The 25023-nt window shown below is 33.4% G+C and overlaps 1 protein-coding gene across 1 annotated transcript; it reads left to right on the forward strand.

Annotated features, from left to right (window-relative positions):
* Nucleotides 1–2091: 2091 nt before the first annotated feature.
* LOC132730412 (DNA nucleotidylexotransferase-like) lies at nt 2092–21557 on the forward strand (the record flags this gene model as incomplete). The annotated part of the gene is given in 10 exon segments (XM_060716332.1): nt 2092–2348; nt 9817–10018; nt 12870–12956; nt 15150–15226; nt 15888–15990; nt 16803–16874; nt 17778–17898; nt 18622–18754; nt 20493–21152; nt 21438–21557. Coding segments are annotated over 10 exon segments (1706 nt in total), but the record flags the coding sequence as incomplete, so codon positions are not given.
* Nucleotides 21558–25023: the final 3466 nt, after the last annotated feature.

Genomic DNA, 25023 nt, shown 5'->3' on the forward strand with positions numbered 1-25023 from the left:
ATAATGAGTTTGCGACCAGCATGGATCCTGACCAGCCTGCGCATCCGCCCAGTCTGATCAGGATCCATGCTGTTTGTTTACAACCCTATTACAAGTAGAGAAACTGATAGCGAACAGCATGGATCCTGATCAGACTGCGCAGATTCGCAGGCTGGTCTGGATCCATGCTGGTCACAACCCCATTATGTTGGTTTTGTCATGGCACAGCTCATATAATTATGTTTCTCCACCATACTGCCTGGAAAATGAAGTTGTTTTGTTTCGGACCCAAACCTGAAGTTATGTTTTCAACTCACAGTGCAAATATATATGGTTTTAAGGGGTTGGGGGGTGGGGCAGGGGAGGTTAATACCATCTGACCATGACTGTGCTAATGCAGGGTTGAACATAACCTAAGAATTTTGATAAATTAATCCATAAATAACCCTGTGGGATTAAACACATTAGTTTAATCAATCATATTTTTATTCAAGATGCATGTATAATACATGTATATAATAAATTCAGCAGAAAGAACTTGGAGCCAGAGTTGTGCTAGTCCAACTAATTAGACTTGTCAAAGAGATAATTTTGGATGGGCATTATGTGGTTTGACAGTATGAAAAACAGTCTGTTAAATGGGTCAAACCACTGATTCATGCCCAGTGATAAATTAGGGCAGGTAAGAGCTGCAATAGCTTAAGGTATTCAATTCTCATCTCTATAAAAAATAATTATACCACATTCCATTTGTTATAAACAGCTGCTTTAGGGCTCTTTCAATTTGAAGACCCTGTTTCAAATAACTAAAGCATTTGTTAGTGTATTTCAGAATCCACAATTATTGCTAATGTGGTGTTGCTTTTTTACTTGTCTATTGGAAACTATTAATATAACAAGTGCATTATGTCTTAAATAATTCATTATTAACATAAATGCATGCACTGTGATACCAGTAGATGTTATAAGATCAGTAGTCCAACTAATTAGACTTAATTCTTAATTGTCAAAGAGACATATCGTGATAATTTTGGACCCGTGATGTCTTTCTGATAGAATGAAAAAAGAAGTCTGTAAAATGGGTCTTCTTCTTCTTCCAGTATAAGAGCCGGGATCCAAAAGGCTCTGCGAAAACTATGTACATGGTGAGATTAGAGCTGTCATTGATTCAGTGCAAAGCATATCAACGTTATATCGATATCAAGTAACTAAAATCAACGATACACCGATATATCGATATAATATCCTATACTCACTTATCTGTCATTCATTTTCATACCTGTTTCAATGATTTCAGTCAAAAACATGTTCTGTACAGTGTCTTGTCCACTGCATGATTTTTTCTAGACAATTTTTTTGTCACCATTGCTATGAAATAATTCCACTATATAACAAAAGCATCACATTTGATATAAATAATTGTTTCTGCATATATTTTGGGTGAATTGTATAATTTCTAGACATTTAATTTATAAGTCAAAAGTATCGATTTTTTTAAATGTGTATCGATTATTGATCGACAAAAAAATATCAACGATACATTGATATTGTCGATATCGATGACAGCTCTAGGTGAGATGGAACACTCTTCCGTTCAGCGATAGATTTGTGGGTCTCAAACTGTTCACGCCAAATTAATTAAGCTATAAAATCAGAATAAAACAATAAATAAATCAATAGATCTAAAAAGCACTGGTCACATAACATTTGCTAGCTTTGAGTCTTTACATGATTTATTATATATATATATATACAGTATATACTATAATACATGTTGAACTAAAAATATATAAAAATTCACAGAAAAAAATGTATGACTGACCTAAACACTTGACAATAATTTAATTTGACCTTTCACCAGCTCACAGTGTTTATCTGTTTGTAGTTGGACTACAGTCTGTACTTGCAATTTTTTACTGCCAATGCAGTGGCATAGTGTCAATTTATAAAAGAAATGGTCTAAAAGACTATATCTTATATTAAAATATGCTATAAATTAAACAAAGTAAAACCTGTTCAGTTCCTAAAATCGCTTTTATTTGTAGAACAAAAAAGTCTTCTGTACTTCAGTTGTACATGTACTTGAATACTGGTTCCCAAAATTTTCCATTTGACACAATTAATGTCGTAGGCGCTAGGAACAATCTCACACGTGTCAAACAAATGTTTTATTCGGAATTTAATGACGGGATTCATTGAAACTAATGGCATTTAGTGTCACCCGGTGTTCCCGCGGAAATGTCAACATCAACAGAAATGGAAAGCTCGAGTTTGGTATACATACTGGATGCTAAAATTCAGAAACAACGCTTGAAAGATATGAAAAATTCTGCATCCAAAAGAAAAATAAAAGTTACAGACACATTTAGGTACGTCGTTGCCAGTTTCTTATTTGTTACCCTAACATTAATTCGGACATTACGATCTCGGATAAACAGAATATCAACGAATCATGGAAATATGTTTATAGTTATTGTACTCATGTCATGTTAAAAGAAAATTGCGATGTGATTCATAAAACAAATCTAAACATAATTTGAAATTAATGATTTCTGTGTTTACAAATAAATATTTGAGTAAGTTAATCATTACATTACCTATCTATCTATCCTATCCTGTCCTGTCCTGTCCTGTCCCGTCCCGTCCCGTCCCGTCCCCGTCCCCGTTCCTGTCCTGTCCTGTCCTGTCCTGTCCTGCCAACCCCTCTTACGAGTGTTACAGGCAGGTATACATTGTATACATTTAAGAAACATCTTTAAGATACAAGGGAATCCTTGTTACTAATTAATTTGGCGTGCCGTGCACGGTTTGACCAATTTTCAAGACATTTATTTTTCCACAGGAACTTGAAATTCTATCATAATATGCAAAATATACCCCCTATATACTATAAAAAACACAAGGAATGAAACGCCTTTTCCCCACCCCAACATAATTTACGCCGCACAAATCAACAAAACAACGGATCAAAATTATCTATCTGGCCATTTCGATAAACAATACATAAATGCATCAAATACTACCGATAACTTTTTAAAATCGCGTAGCTGTGTAGGAATAATTCAACATTTTCTGATTATTTCCTGCGATCTGAGTTTGTCGCCGACTCCATTCCGTGACGTCACTGGATTTTGAATCGAGGAGAATAATATTTATTAAAATTATTTTTAATAAGTTCCAAAAAATAACAGGTATGTATAAAACTTTTATACAAATTATTCTATGTAAATATATTTAAACATCTTCATGTAAAACCTTTTTAATAAATTACTTTTATAAATACATTTGAAAGGGAGACCCCCAAACAAGAATGGTAAATCTTTGAAATATTTACTGTACTTTCGTTTTAAAAAAAAATTGAGTACTCTATTTGATATGGCCCAGCAAATAAATTCAGCCCTGTCGTAAGAAATAAATCAGTCATTTGTTCTAGTTTGACAGTATTTTACTTACAAACTTGTTATTTTTGGAACTTGTTAAAAATAATTTTAATAAATATTATTCTCCTCGAATCAACATCCAGTGACGTCACGAAATGGAGTCGGCGACAAACTCAGATCGTGGGAAATAATCAGAAAATGTTGAATTATTCATATATAGCTGTAACATTTATATTTTCTATTTGGATGGCTTACTAGCACACAAACTAAACAAGACCCGAAGGATGGTTTATATATTTTATTATATGTGTTGCATCCAAGTATACACTCATAAACTCCCAAACATCAAGTAAACATACACACAGTAACAATAACGATATTTGATATTAAAGGCGTGGCTTATTATATCTTGTAGACTTGCTTACTACATCCTCCTCTATCTTTAGTTTAGAACTCATCAATAAAATCAATAAACTTAAATCATCAAAACTTTAAATTTAAATGTGCAAACATATTGTAATAAGAAATATTTTTCCGTATGAAATAAACTATATAGCAAGTCTATTGTTATAAACTCTTCTCCTTTTTCAGCAGAGTTCATTAACCAATGCGATTTACTCTAATCAGTGTACTAGGCATCTGTTTCAACGAAGTAATGTTAAATATAATGTTATTGTGAATTGTCATATCTTTTCTATTTTTCGGAATGTCACAAAATATCAAGCAAATTACATTATTATCACAACATTTGTTCAAACAACTAGCATTGTTATCTCGAGAATGATTTGTTTTTCCGTTCTACCACACAAAACCCAATTATAAGGTAATTTAATAAAAACCAAAAGTATTAATTTCACGAATAACAGAATGTTCTCACATACGTTATCATTTTTTCCTAAGATTAATAAATCCAGCAAGCGGATATAAATGATACACTGCTATGATAGCGAATATAATTAGGGCATTATTATGGCCCACACATTTGAGTCATTAACCCTTATAGCTGTAACGAGAAATGGTATCATAGATTAAACCATTTTCTTTTTTTTTCTTTTAATCTTCATAACGTCTCGGCGGTCGGCGTTTCCTCTGCGGCCTATTTCTAGGTAAAGATGTATTATCTGCAGGTTTCGTCTGCACCGGCTCTTGATCTCCATGAACATATCTAAATTTGGAAACGTCCCGTGTGATTTCTTTTCCTTTATGTTTGATTGTAAGCATAGATCCTTTCATAGCGATGATTATCCCGGGGGTAGGGTCAAAAGCTGTTTCAAACTTATTCCGTTGTTCCCGTTTTAATAACACACGATCTCCCAGTTTCAAATTATTTGGCTGAGCTCGACGTTTCTTATCAGCGTATATTTTGTTTTTCGTTTTTGATAGACTGTCCCTGTCTCGAATATTTGTGTCTTTGTTATCAAATGTCATCTTTGGTAATTTTGTCTTTAATTTACGATTGAACATTAATTCACTAGGAGCTGTTTGTGTAGTTGTTTGTGGCGTGTTCCGAAAATTCATAAGATATCTACTTAACGCTCTTTTATAATCTTGTCTAGACGCTATCGCTGTTTTAATTGCTTTTTGCAGTGGCGCCATAAATCTCTCAACTATTCCATTTGCCTGTGGGTGCAATGGAGTGATTCGTTTATGTTTGAATCCCGAATTATCAGCAAATTCTCTGAATGCGCGACTTTGAAACGGAGGTCCATTGTCCGTTTTCACTACCTCTGGATATCCGAATATCGAAAATATCGCCTCTAATCGCGGTATGACTGTATCTGCGGCTGTCGATTTGATTCTTTCAACTACTGGAAATCTACTGTAGTCACATATAACAACTAGTAACATGTAACCGTCTGGAAAAGGACCACAAAAGTCACAACTGACTTCAGAAAACACATCTCGTGGTAGTGATGTTGATTTGATCGGGTCTGGAATAATTCTTGTTGATGCAGCTTGGCATACAATGCATGATCTACAAATTTCTTCCACCATTCTATCCATATGTGGAAACCAGCAATACTCACGTAATAATCCTTTGCATTTTGATTGGCCTTGGTGACCTTCATGCGAAAGCATAACAGTTTGTTTTTGCAGTCTTCCTGGTATGCAAAGTTTTGTACCCCGTAAAAGCACAAATCCATCTTCCGTATATGCAACTGCAAGTTCTTGATTTTTATTCAAATTCTCGTATAACCGAAAATTTTCATCTAATTTGCATTTTTGAGTTTTCCAGTCATTTTGTTCTAACGCATTTCTTACACAGCTTAATATACAGTCCGTTTCGGTAGCTTTTGCTACATCTGACAGCTTCAATGCATCTGGCAAAGCGTTATCAGTAATAAAGCTGATATATTGCTCGGCTACTGTATTTGTTTCGTGTCTTGCATGTGGATGCCTGGAAAGATAATCTGATATCATCATTTTACCTGGTCTATAAACTGTCTGAAAATCATACGTTGTCAACTTCAAACGCCAACGTTCTAATCTTGGTGACTGTATTGTCTTGATATTGTTGAAGATTGATTGAAGTGCAGCATGATCTGTTATCAGTTTAAATTTCTTGCCGAATAAATAGAAATGGAAATGCTGAATCATGATGACAGCACTCAAAGCTTCTCTTTCTGTTTGAGAATACCGCGTCTGAACCGAATTGTATGCTTTGCTTCCATATGATACTATTTTGCCGTTTTGAATAAGTATTCCTGAGCATCCAACTGGACTTCCGTCGACCCATAGTTCAGTTTCCTTTCTAGGATCGAAATATGTCATGACCTTATCACTAATTAAGGTATCTTTTAATGATGTGAACGATTTTTCTTGGTCGGCAGTCCATTCAAATTTTACACCTTTATGTGTAAGTCGTCTTAATGGTTCTGTTAAGCTTGAATAGCCATCTATGAACTTAGACAAATAGTTCGTAAGACCCAGAAATGAACGGATTTCGGATATTGATTTTGGTCTGTCCATATTTTTCACTGCATTTACTTTGTCAGGATCGGGTGAAATTCCGGATTCGGAAAATATGTATCCGTAGAACTTGATTTTAGATTGTCCGAATGAACATTTTTGGCTGTTCAGTGTGAGGTTTCGATCTTGAAGACGTTGCAGTAAAGCGCGAAGATTTGCGTCGTGTTCCTCATATGTCTTACCAAAACATACGATGTCGTCGGCAATATTCAATATGCCTTTAAGACCTTGAAGTGCTTGACGAAGCTCGTTTTGGAAAATTATCGGTGCTGCGGATACCCCGAAATTTAGACGTTTATACCTAAACAGTCCAATATGTGTCTGAAACGTTGTCATTACACGTGATGCTTCATCCAATTCAATTTGATGGAAAGCTTTGTACAGATCTAGACGTGAAAATACAGTTGCGCCGTTTAACGTCAAGATGATATCATCCACCGTCGGGCAAACATTTTTCTCTGTTTTGATTGCGGTGTTAGCTTTTCTCATATCTACGCACACTCTCACTTCATGCGGAGCATTAGGTTTCGGAGCCGCTACTAAGTTCGAAACCCATGGTGTCGGTAAACCTATAACCTTTTCAATAACATCCATTTCCTCTAAACTTTTCAGTTCCTTTTCGACTTGCGAACGTACATGAAATGGAACTCTCCTAGCCGGTTGAGCTACAGGTACAACACTCTCATCAATATGAAACTTAACTTTTCTGTCTTTCAGACATCCTAAGCCTGTGAAAACTTGAGAATATTCTTCAAGAAGTCCTGAATATGCGTCTTTGCTTTGAACTGATTTATGAACTGATTGTATTTGCGGTAAAATCCCGAGCTCTACCGATAATTCATAACTGATCAATGATTCTTTGTTACCTTTAACGATATGGAAATCTTTTGTCATAAATTTTGAGTCCGACTCCACAAGCAGGGAACATTTGCCTATGAATGGAAGTGGAGATTTCTGTCCAAATGCGAATGCTTTTGTTTTCGTTTTCTTAATTTCTGGACGGATTTTCATTTTCTCGAGGTCGATTTCGCTAATAATATTTAACGATGAACCGCTATCTATCAACACATAAACATCTACTCCATTTAATTTAATGCATTTCTTTGGCACTTTTTTTCCATCTGATATTTTAAATCCAAATAAAACATCGCACTCATTTGAACTAACACTCGACGTGCTTGCCTCTGATAAAACTTGTGAATCCGACTGTTCATCATCGATTAACTTCACCTTGTTTTGACGTTTTCTGCAGACCGATATAAAATGATTCTTCTTATGACAGTAATTACATTCCGCTCCGATAGCAGGACAACGTGACATATGGGGATACCTTCCTCCACAATTTCGGCATTTTTTATTTCGTTCTGGAGGGTAGTTTCGCCTTCCCGACGACAAACTTGCTTCTGGGATAGTTTGATATGAACGTTGCTGATAACGTTTAGGTGCGAATCCCTTTGATTGACGGCTAAATCGAGGATTGCTTTTTACCCGCACTACTTGCTGACTACTTGTATCCTTTGACATATTTGCTGCTTGAGTTTTTGATATTTCCATGGTTCTCATTTTTGTAAGTAAGTCATTAAGTGATTTATCCGGATCTTGTAAACACTGCATTCTCATGTTTTGTGAAATAACACCCTGTATGATCTGGCTTTTAATTTCTGAGTCAATGTCCGAAAATTCACAATTCTTAGCTTTCTGGCGTAATCTTGTTGTAAACTGGTCGATAGATTCCCCATGCAATTGCTTCATATTACGAAATTCGAATATTTCAAATTGTGTGTTTTTTCTTGGCTTAAAGTATGCTGTTAATCCAATTTTCGTTTCTTCGTAGTTTTCATTGTCTTCTCTTAAATTCAATGTATCATAGATATCGTAAACATCATCTCCTGCATAATGAAGTAACAGTGCTTTTTTTCGTTTTCTAGTGTTTATACCCAGTCCAACAAATAAGTTTTCTAATTTATCCAAATACTTTTCCCATCGTACTCCCAGAGAATTTTCATCAGCAAAAACATCGAATTTCGGAAAAGCAGGTAAATTATCCATTTTCAAATTTCAAATCTGTTTTTTTTTCACAGAGTCAGTTTAAATTAATCCGCAGTTTGTTTGTTTTTTTTAGTATCCGATCCTCGTCGCCAATGTAACATTTATATTTTCTATTTGGATGGCTTACTAGCACACAAACTAAACAAGACCCGAAGGATGGTTTATATATTTTATTATATGTGTTGCATCCAAGTATACACTCATAAACTCCCAAACATCAAGTAAACATACACACAGTAACAATAACGATATTTGATATTAAAGGCGTGGCTTATTATATCTTGTAGACTTGCTTACTACAATAGCTACAAAATTAAAAAAGTTATCGGTGGTATTTGATGCATTTATGTATTGTTTATCGAAATGGCCAGATAGATAATTTTGATCCGTTGTTTTGTTGATTTGTTCGGCGTAAATTATGTTGGGGTGGGGAAAAGGCGTTTCATTCCTTGTGTTTTTTTTATAGTATATAGGGGGTATATTTTGCATATTATCGTTAATAGTGATAGAATTTCAAGTTCCTGTGATTTTTCATACTGTCAAACGAAAAAGACATTGCCTGTCAAAAATTATCTTGATGTCCTTTTGTCAAGTCTAATTAGTTGGACTAATCACTATCTAATCGAATATAGCAATATTGTTGAACGTACAGTGTAGAATTAGCTAGATCTATATACTGGGAATGTGTTTGTAAGTTTGAATGCAATCAGGACATTTCGGCCCCAAACCAAATCGGCCCCAGTGGAAAAATCAGCCCCTGGACGTTTCGGCCCTTTTCCGTGAGTCGTTTCTGCCCTACTATATAGTACAGGCAATTAATTTAATTAATTAAGAACAATTAATTTAATTACAATTAAACAATTATGACACTTTAATTCTTTAATTAATTACATGTATTCATTATCTTTTGATCTCTTGAACCATTTAGATATATAGTACGTTAATAACAACAAGTGCAAAGCAATGAGTGTAAAGTTTCTTGCACAAAGGAAACAACTGCTGGCCCCTGACTAATTTTGTGTCTAGCAATCCTTAGAATACTAGTCTGACATGTTTACCACTCAGAAATGCTGCCACACAACTTGGTGCAACATGATTGATTGATTGTTGTTACCAGGTTACATCATGCTCACCTACATGTTCATGTAATTAATTAGTTGATTGATTGTTGTTACCAGGTTACATCATGCTCACCTACATGTTCATGTAATTAATTAGTTGATTGATTGTTGTTACCAGGTTACATCATGCTCACCTACATGTAATTAATTTGGCATGAATGGTCCTATAAACGACATCACCAGTCCAAAAATATCTTGTTGTATTATTGCGATGACTGATCAGTTTGACTTCAACATGTTTTTTTTTATTCTTATGTATTTAGTTTTCATCTATGAGGTAACTCTTTTAAGCATCAAAATTTACATTTAATTCACAGCATAGGAGTTACTCACCTTGTAACTGAGTTTAAGGAGTATGATCAAGTTCTAAGGAAACTGGATCTAACAAATCAGTCCAGTCTTGATGGCATAGAAGTTGTTACATTGCAATGGTTTGCTGACTGTATAAGAGCTGGGAAAGTGGTTGATGTGGAACAAAAACACAGACTACAGAGGGCTGTAACTCAAAGAAATGAAGAGGTTTGTATTAATTGTTTATGATAGTCAAAGGTCTCAATCTCCTATTTTTAAAGCCATTATTGGGCAACATATCCCTTGCGAAAAAGTATTTTAAACTTTTGTTCCCCCATTTGCAAGCCATTTTCTCCTAGAGACATTAAAAGTAATAGCTAATTGAAATCGAAATGTTTGTCTGGTGAATGTCATCGCAGTTTAACCTGTATTTAACAAAACTTCTAGACAGGAAGTATTTTTCTACATGTTTATTTTAATAGAGCTTGTGTATAGTCTAGATCTATATAATATGGCAAAATTTGTCCGAAATTTGCCTTTCAACTGTAACAGACATGAATTTTCCCCTTAAAACCCCATAACAGAAAGAGAGCCCTGATAGTTCTTAAAACTTAAGATTCAAAATAAATAACTTGAAATACTTATTCTTAAAACTTAAGATACAAGATAAATAACTTGAAATACTTGTTCTTAAAACTTAAGATACAAGATAAATGACTTGAAATATATGTTCTTAAAACTTAAGATACAAGATAAATACTTTGAAATACTTGTTCTTAAAACATAAGAAACAAGATAAGTAACTTGAAATACTTGTTCTTAAAACTTAAGATACAAGATAAATAACTTGAAAAATTGTTCTTAAAACTTAAGATACAAGATAAGTAACCTTAAAACATAAGATGCAAGATAAGTAACTTGAAATACTTGTTCTGAAAACTTAAGATACAAGATAAATGACTTGAAATACTTGTTCTTAAAACTTAAGATTCAAAATAAATAACTTGAAATACTTGTTCTTAAAACTTAAGATACAAGATAAATAACTTGAAATACTTGTTCTTAAAACTTAAGATACAAGATAAATGACTAGAAATACATGTTCTTAAAACTTAAGATACAAGATAAATACTTTGAAATACTTGTTCTTAAAACATAAGATACAAGATAAGTAACTTGAAATACTTGTTCTTAAAACTTAAGATACAAGATAAATAACTTGAAAAATTGTTCTTAAAACATAAGATACAAGATAAGAAACTTGAAATACTTGTTCTTAAAACATAAAATACAAGATAAGTAACTTGAAATATTTGTTCTTAAAACTTAAGATACAAGGTAAATAACTTGAATTACTTGTTCTTAAAACTTAAGATACAAGATAAATAACTTTAAATACTTGTTCTTAAAACATAAGATGCAAGATAAGTAACTTGAAATACTTGTTCTGAAAACTTAAGATACGAGATAAATGACTTGAAATACTTGTTCTTAAAACTTGAGATACAAGATACATGACTTGAAATACTTGTTCTTAAAACTTAAGATACAAGATACATGACTTTAAATACTTGTTCTTAAAACATAAGATACAAGATAAATGACTTGCATTACTTGTATAATGTCTGAATTATAATTTGAATTTAAAGCAGTGCAAAAGGACACATAGTTGCTTTATCAAAAATACAGTTTAATTTATCCCTTTGTTACCAAAATTTTAAGGACTTGAAAATGCTTTGATAATGAAAATTTCTAGAATTTTTATTGTAGCATTTAATTGTTATGATGGAAATTTGCTACACATATAGGAAAATGAACTGTACAATTAATGAAGTTGTGTATCAGCATGAAACAAGAGCCATGTCAACATGGCCATCCCCCGCCGAATGTGTTTGCTCATTGGAAGAATGTATATGTAGTAGAGCAGAATAATTCCATTTTAAGAGGTCTTTTGGTAATGAAAACTGATGGCTTTAGTGATTAAAGATTTGAAACCTATTTGAATACTGATGGCTGAAAATAACAAAGGGCAATAACTGAAAAATAATGCAGGGTAGGTTATCATCCTTGTGTGCTGCATCCCTCCTCAGTAAAATCTATCCACCTATGAAGTTTCAAGTTGATACCTCAAATACTTTTTGAGAAAAAAATTGAATTGAAAAATTAAGTATGAAAAATAACAAAGGGCAATAACTCAAAAATTATAAAAGGTACAGTTATCATTCTTGTGCAGTGCACACCTCCTGAGTGAGATCTATGCACCTGTGAAGTTTCATTTTCATATCTCAAAGGCTTTTTGAGTTATGCTCTGGACAAAATTAATTTTGAAAAATAACAAAGGGCAATAACTCAAAAATAATGCAGGGCAGAGTTATCATTCTTTAGCACTGCATTCCTCCTCAATGAGATCCATCCACCTATGAAGTTTCAAGATGATACCTCAAATACTTTTTCAGATAAGCTCCGGACAAAATAGCATGTAAAAAACAACAAAGGGCAATAACTCAAAAATTGTATAGGGAAGAGTTGTCATTCTTGGGCACAACATTTCTCCTCAATAAGATCTATCCTTCTATGACATTTCATGTTGATATCTCAAACACTTTTTGAGTTATGCTCCACTCAGGTGAAAAATTAGGTATGAAAAATAACAAAGGGCAATAACTCAAAAATTATGATAGGAAGAGTTATCATTCTTGTGCTTTGCACACCTCCTGAGTGAGATCTATGCACCTATGAAGTTTCATGTTAATATCTCATAGGCTTTTGGAGTTATGCTCTGGACAAAAATCAATTTTGAAAAATAACAAAGGGCAATAACTCAAAAATCATGCAAGGTAGAGTTATCATTCTTGTGCACTGCACTCCTCCTCAATGAGGTCTATCTACCTATGAAGTTTCAAGTTGATAACTCAAATACTTTTAGAGATATGCTCCGGACAAAAATTTCGGACGGACGGACGCACGGACGGACGCACGGACGCACGGAGACTATTACTATATCCTCCGCCAAAATTTTCGGCGGAGGATAAAAAAAATTTCATCTATGATAATTCAGTGGTAGAATTGGTGATTTCAGGTTCAAAGACCAAGCCAGTCATCAGGTTTACCAGAATATGCCTGTCAAAGAGCCACTCCATTACAGCATATGAATGAAAAGTACACAGTAAGTATTTGTTATGTGAAAAATTTCATTATAAAAGTTAAAAAAAAACACAATTGCTCCCATCTCAAAATATAACTGTTTTGTACCATAGAGAATTGGTTAATAATTTGCTTTAAAAGTTCCTTCTCAAAACCACTGAAGGTATTCATTTGAAAAATTACATGTTTTCAGGATCACAATAATTGGTCACCTATCAAGGTTCAAAACAATAAAATTGTTTTGCATTAAATTATGGAAGAAGGGCATTTGGTTTATTGTACTTTTACTCAAGTATGGGTTTTCACTGAATTATACCCATTAAAGATTAGAAAAATCCTGCATAAAACTTGTGTTACTGTCAAGAACTGAGAATAGGTAAGAGTGTTATCCATTTGTCATGAGCTCCTGTTTTCATTTTGCAAAAATTTAAACTTTAAATTTCATTTTTCTTTTATTTTTAGCTCACCAGAGCCGAAGGCTCAGGGTGAGCTATTAGTATCAAAGGGGGATGCTCCGGCGTCCGTTGTCATGCGTCAACAATCGTCTTCTTCTCTGAAACTACTGGGCAGATTAACGTCTGTAGCATCCTTGTGACAGTCACACTTGAATTTGCTCATGTCATTCCAATTGGCCCATTTTAGGGGTCAGCAGAGCTAAAAATAGAAAATCCTTTAAACATCTTCTTCTACAGAACTAATGGATGGATGATCACCAAACTTTGTCTGTAGCCTTCTTGGGTAGTGTCTTAACAAGTTTGCTCATATTAATTTGATTGGCCCCTTTTAGGGGTCAGCAGAGCTAAAAAAATAGAAAAACCTTTAAACATCTTCATCTACAGAACTAATGGATGGATGATCACCAACCTTTGTCTGTAGCATTCTTTGGTAGTGTTTTATCAACTTTGCTAATATTTTTTTGATTGGCCCCTTTTAGGGGTCTCTAGGGCTAAAAATAGAAAAACCTTAAAACATCTTCTCCTATAGAACTAACTGATGGATGATCACCAAACTAAGTAGGTAGCATGCTCAGGTAGTGTTTAATCAAGTTTGCTTATATTAATTTGATTGGCCCCTTTTAGGGGCCGCAAAAGCTAAAAATAGAAATACAGTTAAATGTCTATTTCTAATGGATGGAACTAATTGATGGATGATCACCTAACTTTGTCTGTAGCATTCTTGGGTAGTCTTTTATCAAGTTTGCTCATATTAATTTGATTAGCCCCTTTTAGGGGCTGCTTAAGCTAAAAAAAGAAATACATTGAAATGTCTATTTCTACTGAACCAATGGATGGATGATCACCAAACTTTGTCTAAAGCATTGTTGGGTAGTCTTTTATCAAGTTTGCTCATATTATTTTGATTGGCCCCTTTTAGGGGCCGCTAAAATTAAAAATAGATAAACATTTAAACATTTATTGCTACAGAACTAATTGATGGATGATCACCAAACTTTGTCTGTAGCATTATTGGGGTGTCTTTTATTAAGTTTGCTCATATATATTTGATTGGCCCCTTTTAGGCGCCGCTAAAATTAAAAATAGAAATACGTTTAGCTAAAGCTGTAAATAGAAAAACCTTTAAATATCTTCTACTTCAGAACCAATTGATGGATGATCACCAAAGTTTGTCTGTAGCATTCTTGAGTACTCTTTTATCAAGTTTACTTATATTTATTTGATTAGCCACTTTTAGGGGCCACTAAAGCTAAAAATAAAAAAACCTTCGAACATCATTTCCTACTGAAATAATTGAAAGGTGATCACCAAACTTTGTAGCATTCTTAGGTAGTCTTTTATCAAGTTATATTATTATGCTTATATTAATTTGAATAGCTTGGTTTAAGCTAAAGCATAAATACCCCAGGTCATTGCATTTTTTCAAATTATTGTTTAAACATATTCTATGCTCAAATTTAATATTAGAATATATTGACATTCTAACACTGAAAAGCAGTTGTTTCTGGTGAGCGACTCAGGGCCATCATGGCCCTCTTGTTTAGATATTTGTTGGTCAAGGTTCATAATTGTGTATTCTTTATGATGTTTAAAACTTCTACGACCTTCCTGAAAATAACTTAATCTTTATATAAAGAAAGTTATAATTTTATATGCAATTAGACTACTGTAATGTGATAATGATTATTATATACTAAGGTTAAAATAAATTTAGACATTATATAAAGTATTGTTGCCATACTACCAATCTTATCTTACAGAAAGCATTAGAAGTGTTGGAGAAGTATGCTGACTTGCGTGAAAGTGACCATGATTATTCCAGGGCGCTAGCCTTCAGGTGAGGCAATTATGTAACTTAGGTTTAAACCTGTAACCTCCTGGAATTGAAAATGATAAGTCTTAATCAAATTATCACCGGTATAGAGCCAGGCCAGCCTGCACTTCTGTGCACTCAGACCAGGGATCTACACTGTTAGTGGCTAAATTTTTTGTATTTTGCGGTTAACAGTGGCTATAGTGTAATGCTAATATAACCACACTTAATGCTATGTTTGTCTATAATGCAAATTACCTCATGTTAAAGTGGTTCTGCAGTGCTGTAATACTGTTTTTATTTAATGTGTATAATATAAACTTCTGTGCCACGGGTTTATGTGATAAATATAATTCACATGTTTATACAATTGTAAACAAATAATAAATCGATGTGACATATTTCGAAAATTTTACTTGGGATATATAAAAATATATGTGTCAAATGGACAAAATCCCCCAATTTTTGGTCATGTCCACCGATATCCTGCACTGGGATCTAATTTCCCGATGTACAAAAATTCCCAATCAAAAAATTCAAAACATAATTTTTTACCAAAAAATCATAATTTTACAATACATTTATTATTTTAAGCACTTTTACAACGATGCATCGTATAGCAAGGCCACCAATAGTGGTAAATACACATTATACAATATACATGTACATATGTGTACTTTTTCAGGAGAGCATCATGTGTGTTGAAGTCGTTACCTTTTGCTTTATCTAGTATACAACAGTTACGCAATATCACAAATATTGGAGACCATAGTAAACGAGTAGTACAGGTACAAACAAATCTATCATTCATTTCATTTTATACTATGTTATATAAGGGTGACCTCAGTTGCTGTTTAAGGCTGATGATGAAAACCTATTTGAACTGTTTACCTGTGGGTTGGAATCCAGTCTGAAACTTGAGCTTCTTACACATCCAGTTATCTAAATCTATATCTTACGAAATATTCTTATAAAATTTATTACCTGTAAAATTGTATTGGTTCCATGATTATATGGTTGATTCCCGAAAAAGTTGTAATATAGAATTTCTCTGTTATTTAATACACATGAATAATGTATGTAAAGAGATACAATGTTCTAGAACAAAATATTATTTTGCTATTTTAAATAGGGTTTTATCCATTTAGCAATGATTATTTGCATGCCACATTTGCTTTTTGAGGCAAGAAATTACCATATTTATTTCATACAAACAGTTTGGAAGTATACTTTTTTAAAATTCAAACAATAATTTTTGCATCTTATATAATTATAGCTTTATACACTTTAAAGCAAATTTGCTGTTTAATTATTAGTTTTTGCAGTGAGTTGTCTTGTATACATATTTTTTTCTGTAAAAACTTCTTTTTATTTGCCATTAGATGTATGTTGCTATGCCTCAATAACTACTTGTTGTAATATTTAGGCAGTTTTTGTTTGTAATTGTTAGGTAATTCTCGTTAGTAATAATGTTTAAATTTTTATCTGTAATTACATTTGTTAGGCAGTTATTGTTTGTAATTATTAGGCAATTATTGTTTGTAATTATTAGGCAATTATTGTTTGTAATTATTAGGCAATTATTGTTTGTAATTATTAGGAAATACTAGAAGATGGAGAGTGTCCAGAAGTTGAAAATATTTTGAAGGATCCATGGTTTCATAAAATGAAGGTAAATTCTTGAATAATTTATATGAGCCGTGCCATGACAAAACCAACATAGTGCGTTTGCGACCAGCTTGGATCCAAACCAGCCTGCACATTCGCGCAGTCTGACCAGGATCCATGCTGTTTGCTTCCAAACCCTTAAACAAGTAGAATAATTGATAGCGAACAGCATGAATCCTGATCAGAGTGTGTGGATGCGCAGGCTGGTCTGGATCCATGCTGGTCGTAAACGCACTATGTTGGTTTTGTTATGGTGCAGCTCATATAATCATTAATAAAATTGTGAAAATTTAGATGACATGGTTAGGTATGATACATGTAAAAGATGATAAAAGACTGACATATTGGCCAATGATAGTCAGCAGCCCGGAATAAGGGTGATTACAATTCTCCATGCAGCATTATCGTGCAATAATCATTTGTGACTATATACTAGGTTGGTAAATTGGATTTTCCTTTGATCTTACAAAAGAGCAAAATGGGGATACAGTGCAAAAAAATTATGCCAACTCCTACGTGATGAGCCATAAACATTATTTATAAATGTATTAAAAATAGAAAGTAAGTCATCATTTGGCAACTCAGATACAGGGTATAGTATAGAACATAGAAATACCTCTGTTTAAAGGGAATCGTTTTGATTTTTAGCAATCGTGTAAATGTTTACAAAAAATTGTAAATTTGGGGTCTAGATTGTTTGGGGTTTTTTTGTTTGTTTTTTTGTTGTTGTTTTTTTTTTTCCCAAATATTTTCTTCTATTACTAATCAATAGATCTAAATCTATTAAATGTAATATTTGTATATTATATTTGGTATGTACACCTTTAAAATGATCGTATTATAACTGAAATTAGTAAAATTGGAAAATTGAATTATTGAATATAAATATATGTTACCTTTTAAATAGCTGTTCACAGAAATATTTGGTATTGGACCATCAACTGCCAAACAATTCATAGCTAAAGGCTGGAGTACAATGAACGAGGTCAGGAATGGTCATAAGACAGCTGATTGGAGAGTACAATGGGGTCAGATATTTCTGAATTTTTATTTCCTTTGAAATCATTAATTTAATTAACATGTTAGTAAAAACAACTTTTTCTTCTGCTTAAGGTAATGTTATGGTTTTCTGCATTGTGTAGGTGAAATTAGAAAATATCCTACAGTGACCCAAATTCGGCGTTCTCCTAAATTCGGCAATGTTTTGTTTTTCGTCATTCACGTGAGATTTCAGAGGTGAAGGTCAATCATATTTATGTCCCACATTGTATTTTTACAATTCGAGTGATTTCCTGCACTAAAGATGGAGATACGGCTGGTAAACGTTAAAAATTGTGTATGACATGGAAGAAATTGTGTGTTTTACTTGATGCAATTTCAAGATTATCTATACTTTCCTCTATTTGATTGATAATGTTGCTAAAATGATTTGACAGTCTCCATCTGTTATCTTACTATTTTTACAACTGATCTAGGTCAACATACTAAGTCACAATCCCTCCAAAATTAAAAATTTACAGCAACCAATCAGAATCGACGAATTTAGGTGATGTTTTGAGATCGTCGTAAGATTTTACATCAGCCATATTTGTTATAGATTACTGTAGTTTATTGAAAATGCCATTGACATTTGTTCTTATATCGCTGAATTTAGGTTACACCGGGATATTCTTACATGCAATTCATATAAAAAAGTTTAATAAAAAGTAAAGGACTAGTGCTAAAACATATGAAATTTATATTTATCACAGGTCTTGCTTTCCATGAGGATCTTATAACACCTGTTGTAAGGCAGGAAGCTTGTTATATCTATGAACTTGTCCTCAAACATCTGAGAAAAGTTCTCCCAGGGGCCATAGCAACAGTCACTGGAGGATTCAGGAGGTTTTGTAACATTGATTTTCATTGGATAACCGTTATGTATAATATGTTTGTAACATTGATTTTCATTGGATAATTATTATGTAGAATATGTTTGTAACATTGATATTCATTGGATAATCATTATGTATAATATGTTTGTAACATTGATTTTCATTGGATAATCATTATGTAGAATATGTTTGTAACATTGATTTTCATTGGATAATTATTATGTAGAATATAATCTATATGCATGGCTGCTGTCAATTAACCCGGTTTGATTCCCGGATGGTGACTGCAAAGGTCACTTTCTTTGTGATTGATCATGAAATCTTTTCTACGGTCATTCGCACTGTACCTCTGCTCTGGCATGTACAGAGGTTTTAGTTTCTTGCGGAAGTGAAGGCAACTAGTACTGGTAAACTGCTTGACAGTCTGCCTAGGAATGATATGGTGGTTGTTCTGTGCTCTGGTAACTTTAATGTGGCTTACCACCATGATTTGAAATGAAAACTACCACGCCTGCTGTCAATTAAGTAATTAAAGTAATTAATAAGTAATTTTCATTTAAAGTAAAGTACTTGTGCTACAATGTATGTTATGAATTTTGTTAATAATTATTTTTGACATGTTATATGGCTGTGTATAAACAGTTATATATATTCCTTATCTGGCAGCTAGGGTTGTATAAGCTTAAAAGCATTAATTTAATATTTGATCATATAAGTTGTTGAAAATCTTTAAACTTATAAAACAAAATTTTTTAACAGAGCTACCAACAGCCTTTGCATAAGGAAAGTTTTACATGAACAGTAAAAATAATTGTGCTATTTCAAAAGATTGAGGTATGGATCTGGACTTTCAGTGCAAAATCTTTTGATATGTGTGCCAAGTAATTTCAAAATCCCTTGAACAATGAAAATATTAACGACCGTATGCAAAGTACAACCTATAGCAGACCATGTTAAGCTTTGACCTCAAGGTATGGCTTTGACCTTGAAGGTAGGGGTCCAGGTGTTGTGCATGAAATGTTTTATTATTGTGCCAAGTAATTTCAAATCCCTTGATCTGTAAAAAAGTTACACAAAGTTGTTCCTTTTTTAAAGTTTTGCATATAAGGTATATATTTACACTTTTGAAAACTTAATCTGTGTTTAATGCATTAGTGACTCTCTGTTTATAAAGGCATTCTGTCTACAACTACCTTATCTTAATTAACTGTACCTTGAGATATATATCTATTTATTGCATCTTGATTGATATAATGACACCCTGTCAGATTCATCAAGCAACTTTGATTTAATGACAGCAACTAAAATTTAAAATTTATTCCTGCCAGAAGTAAATAATCATAATTATGCTAACATTTATTCCTGTTAGAAACAAATAATCATATGCTAACATTTATTCCTGTTAGAAACAAATAATCATATGCTAACATTTATTCCTGCCAAAAATAAATAATCATATGCTAACATTTATTCCTGCCAAAAATAAATAATGATATGCTAACATTTATGCCTGCCATAGATAAATAATGATATGTTATGTTAACATTTATTCCTGCCAATAATAAAGAATGATATGTCATGTTAACTTCTATCCTGCCAGAAAAAAATAATGATATGTTAACATTTATTCCTGCCATAAATAAATAATGATATGTTAACATTTATTCCTGCCATAAATAAATAATGATATGTTAACATTTATTCCTGCCATAAATAAATAATGATATGTTAACATTTATTCCTGCCAGAGGTAAAGCCAGTGGACATGATGTAGATATACTAATCACCCATCCAACAGAAGACAAGGTAACCGGAGTATTATCAAGACTGTTACACAGTCTGGAAGCCACGGACACGATTCTTCACGGTCGCCATGAACGTAGCACATACACCGATGATGTGATATCACTAAATACTAAACTCAGCACAAGAGGACAGTTGGACCACTTTGAGAAGTGGATTGGTATCATAAAAGTTCCGAAGAAAATAAAAGCATTCTCTGATAGTGATAGAAATGGTGTAGTTCGTAATGTTAATGAAGGTCCAGTGACTGATAAATCTAGAAAACTAGGTAACAGAGCTAATAGGCTAGTTAATGAAAATACAGATGTAAGTGAAAAAGATTATGGCACTATAACACATTCTACTTCAGTAATTTATTCAAGGAATGGGGCTAGCGAAAATGCATGTAATGTGATGAATTTAGAAAATGAAGAAAATTTAGAAAATGATGTTTCTCTTGACGAAGTAAGAAATGAGCAGGTGGCATCTTTAGAAGAAAGTGTAGATGTTTCAGAGTTAAGGTCGGTACAAGGTGAAAGGTCACATGACCAAACTCCGGCTGAACTTGCTGAAGGGGAAAGAGACTGGATTGCGAGGAGGGTTGACCTGATTGTAGCGCCATACAGGTTTGTACTTTGTGTCATAAATGTAAATTTTTGACTGCCATACAAAAACTAAATCACTGTGACAGTTCTTATTGCAAGCAACAGAAGCAAAATATTGTACAGGTAATTGGCCTTTAAGTAAGTTTTAGGAATCAATCTATAAAAGTACACCACAAATAAAAAGCATTTGAAAAATGAAAGCATTTCTTAGCCATAGTGGGCCTTTAAGTACTATATGATTATGTTTATTGAGATTTCAAACTTCAATTGTAATACAATCTATTCAAGATGTGTATGTGTTTTCAGTCAATATTACTATGCATTGGTTGGATGGACGGGTAGCAAACAGTTTAACAGAGATGCTAGAACTTATTCTGATAGAAAACTCAATATGATGTTAACAAGTCATGGCCTGTATGATAAAACACTGGTAAGTCAACTCACATGATGGTAGGTCTGAAGTAATAATATTGATGTGATACAAAATAAGGGGTGTAAATACCAAAATTTGTATCAAGTAAGAATACTTTTATTTTGAATCAGTTATTGTACTATGGCCTTTGTATCTGAACATTAGACACATCTGCACATTGTATTTTTTTTGACTTGCTGAAATATAACTTTGACTTCGAAATTCACTAGACACTACTACATTATGGCTAAGTCCAATTGTATAAAAGCAAAAAAAAATATCGACATCTGTTTTGTACTATTTAGTGTTGTATTAATGCGGTAGGAAAGCATTTTTTCAGAAATGCAGTGTTGGTTTTATTGTTATAATTTTTTTAGTTTGTCTGTTTGGAAGAAAAAGTAGAGCTATTTTGATCGCAGTGGCATCATTGTCATGGTGCTAAAACTTTAATGTAGCCCATTCTTGGAACATTATTAAAGGTATCAACATATTTGCTTATTATTACAAGCCGCAGAAGTTAAACAAGGGGCTTTATTATTAAAGCTATATTTATGGAGTTATGTCCCCTATTAACTGAGAATATTGTCAAAAATTGACAGTAGAATGGATAAATAGAATGATTTCAAACTATGAAAAATATCATTGTGAAACTTAGAATACTTATTATTATGACAATGCGAAGTTGTCAGACAAGTTGCCATTTTTTGGTAAGCAATTTTTTGTTCTGTCCCTTTATAACTTTGAATATTTATAAAGATTGTTATTGATAGTAGTTTCCCTTTAGCTGTCCGGCTAGCTCAATAGGTAGAGTGTTGGACTGTGAATTGTTCAACCCAGGTTTTATCCCAATCTTCAACCCAATATAATCTTGAAAATGCCCAAATATTGTGAATTTTTACCTCACCTGTCACCAAGTGACATGGTAGGCTTTTGTGACCACACTTCGTCCGGCATCTGTCCGACCGTAAACTTTTACTTTTAAACAACATCTTCTCATAAACCGCTAAGCCAATTTCATCCAACCTTCACAGGAATGTTCCTTTTGTAGTCAACTTTAAAAATTGTTCAAGGAATTTAATTCCATGCAGAACTCTGGTTTCCATGGAAACCAAAAGAAAAAACTTAAAAATCTTCTTGTAAAAAAATGGAAAGAGCTAAGGCTTAAGCTAAGGCTTAAATCTTTGGCATGAACATCATCTAGTCAGTGTCTACTAAGTTTGTTCAAATTAAAGCCCTGGGGTCAAAATTGGCCCCACCCAGGGAGTCATTGATTTTCCTTATTTGTATATATAGTAAAAACTTAAAAAGTCTTCTTTTCAAAAACCCAAATAGCTAGAGCTTAGACATTAATCGTGAAACATCTTCTAGTAGGTGTCTACCAAGTTTGATCAAATAAAAGCCCTGGGGTTAAAATTGGCCCTGCGCCAGTGGGTCATTGTTTTTACCTTTATGTATATAGAAAAAAAACTTAAAAAGTCTTCTTTTGAAAAAGCCAAAAAGCTAGAGCTAAGATATTTAGCTTGAAACATCTTCTAATGGGTGTCTACCAAGTTTGGTCAAATAAGGGCCCTGGAGTTAAAATTGGCCCCGCCCCGGGGATCTTTGATTTTCCTTGTATGTGTATAGTACAACTTAAAAAATCTTCTTATAAAAAAACAAAAGAGCTAGAGTTTAGATACTTGAAGCATGAAATATCTTCTAGTGAGTGTCTACCAAGTTTGTTCAATAAAAGCCCTGGGGTCAAAATAGGCCCCACCTGGGGGTCATTATTTTTCCCTATATGTGTACAGTAAAAACTTAACAAATCTTCCTTTAAAAACCCCAAAGAGTTAGAGCTTAAATATTTATCTTTTAATGGGTGTCTACCAAGTTTGTTCAAATAAAAGCCTGTGGGTTAAAATTGGCCCTGCCCGGGGGCCTATATACAGGTGAGTGATTTCAGGGGGCCATTCATGGCCATCACTTGGAAAGATAGAAATTTATGTTAAAATAAATAATTGTGTCTATACTAATTTATAGCGTCATTCTCGAAAACAGTGAATGAAAAAAAAAAAAAAAAAAAAAAATACAATAATACATAATTGTACATATAGCATGATATATTTTAAACCTGCTAAATCTGTGTGTAATTTCAATATAAATAAGAAAAAAAAAAAAAAAAAAGAAGAGAGAGAAAAAAAAATACATGATATTTCTCAGGATATTTCTCACCAATAGTAACAACGGGAGAATAACCAAAATTGTTTAACCCAATATTTTTTTTCAGTTACTGTATAAACAAATTATTTCTTTGACCAATTCACACAATTTTCTATATTCCACTTTTTTTAAACACTTGTTTTCCATTAATTCTTTATAAATAATGATATTCGGTCTGTTGTAATATTTTGCTTTTAACAAGCGCTTACGAGTGCCTAACAAAAAAGAACATTCAAAAAGATAGTGGAATTCATCGCCAATACCATTGTTGCATTCCGTACAAATTCTAAGATTTAATGGGATTCTATGCCAAGATCCAGTTTCTACAGGGAGTCTATGGCTTCTTGTTCGGAAGTTAATCATATATCTTAAGTATTTAGGTGGTGTATTTATACCCCCGCACAACAAAGTTGTAAGGGGGGTATACTGGAATCAGCTTGTCCGTCCGGCTGTCCGGCCGTCCGTCGGTTTTTCTTGTCCGCCCAATAACTTAAAATATCTTTTACCCTTAGTCTTCATATTTGGCATGGAGGTTAGTCATGATTAGTAGATGACCCCTATTGATTTTGAGGTCATCAGGTCAAAGGTCAAGGTCACAGGGGCCTTGACTTCAAAAAGCTTGTCCACCCATTAACTTAAGATTCCTTTGACCCATAGTCTTCATATTTGACATGGAGGTTAGTCATGATTTGTAGATGAACCCTATTAATTTTGAGGTCATCAGGTCAAAGGTCAAGGTCACAGGGGCCTTGACTTCAAAAAGCTTGTCCGCCCAATAACTTACGATTCCTTTGACCCATAGTCTTCATATTTGGCATTGAGTTTAGTCATGATTAGTAGATGACCCCTATTGACTTTGAGGTCACCAGGTCAAAGGTCACAGGGGCCTTGACTTCCAAAAGCTTGTCCGCCAAATAACTTAAGATTCCTTTGACCCACAGTCTTCATATTTGGCATGGAGGTTAGTCATGATTAGTAGATGACCCCTATTGAATTTGAGGTCACCAGGTCAAAGGTCACAGGGGCCTTGACTTCAAAAAGCTTGTCCGCCCTATAACTTAAGATTCCTTTGACCCACAGTCTGCATGTTTGGCATGGAGGTTAGTCATGATTAGTAGATGACCCCTATTGATTTTGAGGTCAAAGGTCAAGGTCACAGGGACTTTGACTTCAAAAAGTTTGTCTGCCCAATAACTTTAGATTCCTTTGACCACAGTCTTCATATTTGGCATAGATGTTGATCATGATAAGTAGATGACCCCTTGTGATTTTGAGGTCCAT

The sequence above is a fragment of the Ruditapes philippinarum genome, unplaced genomic scaffold (assembly GCF_026571515.1).
Source record: "Ruditapes philippinarum isolate M1 unplaced genomic scaffold, ASM2657151v2 ctg12409_1_1_1_1, whole genome shotgun sequence".
Taxonomy (NCBI): Eukaryota; Metazoa; Mollusca; class Bivalvia; order Venerida; family Veneridae; genus Ruditapes; species Ruditapes philippinarum.